This window comes from Euphorbia lathyris, chromosome 7 (assembly GCF_963576675.1).
Source record: "Euphorbia lathyris chromosome 7, ddEupLath1.1, whole genome shotgun sequence".
Lineage (NCBI taxonomy): Eukaryota > Viridiplantae > Streptophyta > Magnoliopsida > Malpighiales > Euphorbiaceae > Euphorbia > Euphorbia lathyris.
In genome coordinates, this window is record NC_088916.1 from 78,238,803 (window position 1) to 78,246,076 (window position 7,274).

The window sequence follows — 7,274 nt, forward strand, 5'->3', positions numbered from 1 at the left end:
AGAAATGGTGCAGATTTCGCGAAATTTAAAGGAAGGGAGGAAGATCAAAAGTCTGAGAATCATTTGGGGAAGAGCAACCGTTCGCGTAACCAGAAAGGGGAAGGGGGAAGATGAAAAGGTAAGGGTATTTTGGGAAAGTCACATAAACATAGTTTAGATATTTAGCATGTTGAGTAAATGAGTTAAATATGTAAATGAGTCTCCCATTTGATCCAATTTTATAATTTTCCCTTTAAATTAATGAGTTAAGTTTAATTTTTGGCTTAATACATCATTTGCCCCCTGAACTTGTCTAAAATAGTTGATTGGCCCTCTGAACTTTCAACGTATCTCGATAGCCCCTTGAACTTGCATAAAATGTTCAGTTAGTCCCCTGAACTTGCATAAAATGTAATCAATTAGTTACTCGGTTGTAAAAAAAATAAGTTAAATGCGGTTGATATGTTGCACGCATCTTAAAAAAGTAAAACGACCAAGGTTGGGGTATGTGATTCTAATATTAGAGAAGAAAATATTTTATAATTGAATAAGTAAGAAATTTTTTTTAACATGTTTTAATTTATTTTGTTAATTATGTAATAACATTCTACCGCACATGTACACATTTGACTTACTTTTTTACAACCGAATGATTAATTGATTACATTTTACGTAAGTTCAGAGGGCTAACTGAACATTTTATGTAAGTTCAAGAGGCTATCGAGACACATTGAAAATTTAGGAGGCCAATCAACCATTTTGGACAAGTTCAAGGGGCAAATGATGTATTGAGCTTTTTTTTTTTTGAAATAGAACCGGTCTCTAATAATTTGTATATTTATAATTAAATATTTATTTTAACTATAAATTTTATTTTTTTATAATTTATGTATATTTTTTTTTAAGGTGGGGGCATATAAGAGCTCCGCTTATATTTGATTTATTTATTTCATTTTCTCGGAGGATCCTTTTCTGTGGGCTTTTTGAAACCTATATCCATCATGAATGGGCTCTAGTCTCGAAAAGAGCCCATCGCCATTGAAGAAGATTGAAGACAAGCAATGAGAATTCAACAGAAATGTAAGCCAGCGCAAGGTAGCATAGCAATGCAGAAATTAGCTTGATTTGAGTTTCGATCTTGTTATAAAAATGCAAGGAGCTTCATCAGGCGTAGGATATGGTCTGAAATATCAGGTCGAATTGCACAGCTCTGAATCATGAAATCCTACTCTTCATTATCATAGCCCTAATCAGGTTTGTCTTTGTGCAGGCTAGATGCATATCAGATGTCAAAGCAGATACGGATCATACAAGCTTCATCACCGGCACTCTCAGTCTTAGAGAAGAAAATGAGGTTTCATGTTATTTCTTTTCATTTATTATTGGAAAATGGAAGTGGATGCTTTATTTAATTGTGTGTTGAAGTTTAGTCTGATGAACTAGATCGAATTATGATCACCAGGTGCATTTGATCCGTCTGTCTTCAGGTGGAACTGAATTGATTTGTGAAGGTTTGTTTTCACATCCCAATGAGATCTGGGATCTCTCTTCCTGCCCCTTCGATCAACGCATCTTCTCCACTGTCTTCTCGACTGGTGCGTCTTCTTGTCTCTGTTCTATTTTTCTATTGATTAGGTAATATGTGCCTGTAGCTGTTTTTATGCTTAAGTTGATTGTTTGCTGCTGAATTCAATTAAATGTCTGAAACTTTTTGGCTTTTGAAGTCATAATCAAACCATTTTATGGTGCGATATTGAATGTGGAATAGTTTATTTTGTGCATTATCAAAAGTTTGCTCCATATGATCTGCTTATTGCTCTATGGCCTTCAGCAAAAGACCTGGTTGCAAATGTTTTTCTTGCTTTTTTACACATCATGCCCAACCATTAAGAAGGCCTCAATTATAGAATTTTTATGTTATTATTTAAGGTGAATCGTACGGAGCAGCAGTATGGCAGATCCCGGAGTTATATGGCCAGTTAAATTCACCGCAGCTGGAAAAGATGGCCTCGCTTGATGGACACTCTGGCAAGGTTAATTGGTAAATTTCATATATATATATATATATATATATATATATATATATATTCTCACTACTCTTTGCTCTGGCATCTGGTTTGAAATGACTACAAATGGAAATTCATCTGTCTTTTATATATGATCAAGCTGGTGCTGTTTAACTAAGTGCTATGACTTCAACAGTTAGTAAAAGGGATGAGAGCATGAGGCTCCTCCAGAAAAAATATAAACCTCTGGTTGATGCATATTCAGGAGATTTGAAATACTGTGTCTATAACTTATAATATATGTTTACTGCCTTTACAGTTAATTTTGTATTTATTATGTTCAATTGTTTATTCGATGCATTTTTTCCCCACGGATTCTTGTTTTGTTCTTATCTTGTGGGTTTAATCTCTCTGCATTTTCCTTTGGTCCACTTTATGTATGTATCAAGCAGCATTTTGTGGTGGCCATCTGGGAGAAATGATAAGATTATCAGCATTGATGAGGAGAATCTTCTTTTGTGGAATTTGGATTGTTCTAAAAAAGCAGCACAGGTATAATTTATAATGAGATTCTGGTCATGTTTTTTCTGTCTGTATTTATTTGTTAGTATAGTACTAAATTGCTTGGTCATGCCATCAAGTAAATCTTTTTTTTTTTCCTTTTGTCACGCATCCTCCTGAAACAGAATATTGGAAGAAATTTTTTTATTAGTTGCCAATTGGTGTCGCAAAATGTTTAGCTTCTTTTTTTTTTTTAAATGAAGCATTTGCCTTTACCAGTACCTTGAATTGCTTTCCTCATATTTATTCAGATGTTAATGCAAAATCTAGGTGCAATCTAAGGTGTCAGCTGGTATGTTACACTACTTATCTGGGGGAGCCTGGGATCCACATGATGTCAATGCCATTGCAGCAACTTGTGATTCTTCAGTCCAGTTTTGGGATCTACGAACAATGAAGTATAGTATCTTTGCATAACATCTACTATTTTGTGGATTGGGCGTGGGTTTGGTAGCGTTTCAATATTCTTTATACTCAGATTGAAAATCATCCCATTGTTTATGTTACGTCAGTTTAAAACCTATAATTTTTGGGGAAAATATCAACTTGCTTCTAGTTAGAAGTCTTGATCAATTGTTGATTATTTCTTGAGGTGCTAGCTGTTTGTTTTTGCATGTAACGATCTCTATTTTCCCTTCACATCTTATTGTGTCTAACAAAATCATCTATTTACTTGCAGAAAAACAAATTCAATCGACTGTTCTTATGTTCGTGATATTGAGTATGACCCCAAGAATAAGCACATGCTTGTAAGATTATATCTTTGTTTACTCTTACATATGTTTCCTGAATCCATATCCAGATTTGTTGTTCTTAGCATTTATTTTCTTTCAAACCATAGCTACTGAGAATATATTCTATGTTTATTGTCTATCGATTCTTGTCGAATTGCAAACTTGTCTGCAATAGACTAGGAACGTGCAATTTTGAGTTGTTTACAGAGGCATCTGGATTTTGCATTGGGTCTTTATTCTTTATTTTGGTAAGTGGTAGGAGAAGCTCAATGGTAAACTCTCCTCACCTTTGACTTTGAGGTCCTTGGTTCGGCTTACCTGAAGGCTTAATGCAAGAACAATCTACTACTTAATAAGTGAAAGCATTATGTCAAAACAAATTGACATAGTGTATTGAGAGGTTGTAGTTTTTTTTTCCACTTTAGATGTCACTTTGATAAAATTGGAATAGATGTACCACTTACAGTGTCATGACACTCTCATCTTGAAAGCTGAAAGATTTGGATGTAAATGATGACCTATTTTAAAGTTCCTTATCTCATTATTTTGTGGGTAAAGGATCCTTGAAAATATTTTTTGTGAATAATTTGTTTCATTCCTTGGCTTCAATGATAGAGAACTTGTTTATACATCTTACAGTTATTGATTTGTTGTTACAGATTACCGCAGAGGATGAATCTGGGATACACATATGGGATCTAAGAATGCCAAAATTTTCTATTAAAGAGCTTCCTGGACATGCACACTGGTAATAGATTAATTTTTTCCGGAATTCTAAATCTTTGGTCTTGTTTGACTGCATCCCTTAATGATCCACTATATCAAAATGTATGCATAAGTGTTATTATTTCACCCTTATTTGCACAAGTCAGATGATCTCAATTGGATTTTCCTGGTTTCTAAAAGTTACATCTGCCACATATTTGTAGTTGTCTCATTTTGTTTGAATTTGATGGCAGGACATGGGCGATTGCATGTAATCCTGAGTACGATGGGCTGATTCTGGTCTCTCTCTCTCTCTCTTAATGCTCTCACACATGTTAATTTACAGAAGCATTTTTACATATGTACTTACATGTCTGTGCAGTAGTCTGTTTTAGGATGTCTTGATATTTCTGTTTTTTAATAAAGGAACTTTGCTCCAAATGTCAATTACTATTGAAAAAACAATTGGACCATATATTAAGAAAGAGTGTCTGATTATATTTCCTTCTAAAACATCACACTTTGAAGGGATACATAAGAGACAGAAAGTAAGAAATTGATCACAGTTATCATTGTTTCTTGGACATGCTACAGTGAAAGGGCTGAAATAATATGATGTTTGACTTTGACTTTGACCATACATCATATGTTTCATTTTAGACGAGCAAATAATTCACTGGGAAAGATATTTTTCCATTTCAAAGCAGTTAAACTTCTCCAGTTTTTTATGAGACTCAATATATGCATTCTGGCAAAGGTTGCATTCATCTCACCGAAGGTGAGCTTTTGCAGAGTGGTGGTACTGATTCGACAGTTAACTTGTGGCTAGCTTCTACATCCACTAGTGACGAGAAGACATCTCAAAGGTTATTTTCTTGTTGTATCCCAGAATTTTATTAAGCCTTTTTTATTTTGTGCTTGGCTCGGAAATCATTTTTATATTTGCTTTTGGCAGCTTGGTGGAGTCACAAACTTCTAAAGTAGATCATTTGCTTAACTCATACAATGACTATGAAGACAGTATCTATGGTAACCAGTTTAGCCATCTAGTATCTCATTAACTGTTAAAATTTGTTCTTTGGTCTGATCAGTCTTTGGCTGTGCTTGTAGGCCTTACTTGGAGTTCGCGTGAGCCTTGGATTTTTGCATCTTTATCTTATGATGGCAGGGTAAGATCACTTATAATTTACGATATGTTGAAATAGCAGTGGTAAGCTTGTGTTCCCCTTTGAGAGCAAAAAGAATCTATTTTGGTTGCATGTTTACCAAGGTCACATGTTTCTTTGGGAAATATAAAGTAAAATCTATTGTAGTAATGCAATAGTCGGCCGTCTTTTGAGGCTCTCCTTCCATACTTAGGGCCTGTTTGCTATTTATTGTTTTTTGTTGCTGGTAGATGTTAGTTGGTTTTCTTTCCAAAATATGTTTCTCAATCCTAACCAAACTCCATGTATCTATGAATTACAAAAAGGAGAACTAAACGGACACTTGATTCTGTGTTTGCAAAATTTGGACTCGCAATCATCTCACAGTATAAGGCCTCTACTTTGAATTAAGGATCTCCTTGCATTTTAACCCCGGTAGAAGCATTGCTTAACTAGAGGCCACTTGTGAATGGAAGTAAAGTTGATTGATGAATATATTTGTTGAATCAACAAAGATTTTGATAATAACAATATTTACTAGCTTATTTATGACCTACAATATCCTATAAACTATTAAGTGTTTCTTAAATGCAACTTCATTGGAATTGCATGTCCACTGCAACACAAGCTAGGGTGTTAAGCGGCATATGTTTCGTCCTCCGGATCCTGGCAAAACAGTGCACAAGTTTCAGGGGTAAATTACATTCACGGCTCTTGAATTATAACTCTACTAACATTATGGCTCCTGAGCTACATTTCTATGTTAGTAGCGTGATAGCTCGGGATCCAACATATAAAGTTCAAGGATTGTTTAGGGTCATAATGTTAGTAGTGTTATAGTTCTGGGCCATAGATGTATTTTACCCCAAGTTTCAGTCAAGAAACAATGCCTGGCAATACTCAATACCACGTCCTCAGCCACGGGATAGTAAACAGCTGACCTATAGACACCACTTTTAGGAAGTGAGCATGCCTTGTGGAAACAATCTGATAAACATTGACAATCTTATAATCATTTTTCAAATTTTTGCAGGTAGTCGTAGAATCATTAAAGCCTTTACTTGCCAAAAGGTGAATACAGATTGTACCCAATGGAACTCTTCCGGTTTACCACACTGAAGAACGAGACCTGAAATAGGAACGTGGACAATGCCCCATGAAGCAATGTGTTGAACAGTTTTGGACCTAAAGGTACTGAGAATTTTCTGTCTCGCTTTGTCAGCCGAGTTCTTACTTTTGACGTAAAGCTTCATAGATTGAGGCCATTCCTGCTGTGCTTTTTCAAGTCATTAGCAAATTACATGTTATTGTGCATTTGCAGCTATACACATCTTCTATGTCTGTTTAAGTTGAGCTTTGCCTCTGTTATGCAATGGAGAAGTATACTGTAAAAATGTTTGAAACTCCATATAAACTTCTTCTTGGAATATGGAAAGATGCACGTGTCAACATCTGAATGGTCCAGGATCAGTTGGTCCCGGATCATTCTGTTAAAACTGCCCCCTATTTATCTGATAGTCTTTGGTAGTCTAGTCTGATATATTGGTACAACTGCACAGGAACAAATATATGCTGTCTGATTTAAGGTTGTACATGCAACATAGGGGTGTTAACGAGCCGAACTAAGACTGAACCTAGGTAGGCTCCGCTCATCGGCAAGCTCGGGCTCGGCTCGAGCTCGAAGCTCGTTGAGCTTAAGATTTTTGGCTAGGCTCGGCTCGAGAAAAGCTCGATTCAAATGTACTCAAATTTACTTGTTTTAACATTTTGTTATCTAATTCCAACCTTCTAACAAAGGAAATACTAAATTTAAACTTCATAAATCAACTTTAACATGTAATTTACAACAAATTTAGATGATATAATTATAAAATAAATATATATAGTAATTAAAAAACAATCGAGCCTGTTCGCGAGCTTTCGAGCCAAATTTAAGTAAGATCCGGAGAAGCTCGTTAATGCTTGAGCTGATCCCAAACTCAAACCTAGCCCTATCGAGCCGAGTTTTGATCTAGCTGAGCTCGAATAGTTTTCGAAATTAACACCCCTAAACATGAATTATAGGGACAACACGTCTGACCATGATAATTTGTTTTGATCTATTTGTGGTAGTTTGATGAATGTGGTATCTCATTGCTTTCAAA

General features: G+C 35.3%; 1 protein-coding gene across 1 annotated transcript; it reads left to right on the forward strand.

Moving 5' to 3' along the window:
• Positions 1-955: 955 nt before the first annotated feature.
• LOC136200693 (WD repeat-containing protein DWA2-like) lies at positions 956-6,557 on the forward strand. The gene is made up of 13 exons (XM_065991114.1): positions 956-1,173; positions 1,250-1,333; positions 1,442-1,574; positions 1,909-2,020; positions 2,438-2,537; positions 2,817-2,944; positions 3,226-3,295; positions 3,940-4,028; positions 4,240-4,285; positions 4,778-4,851; positions 4,941-5,014; positions 5,096-5,154; positions 6,164-6,557. Exons 1-13 carry the CDS (start codon positions 1,129-1,131, stop codon positions 6,203-6,205), a joined length of 1,056 nt encoding a protein of 351 aa, XP_065847186.1. The 5' UTR covers positions 956-1,128; the 3' UTR covers positions 6,206-6,557.
• The last annotated feature ends 717 nt before the right edge of the window (positions 6,558-7,274 follow it).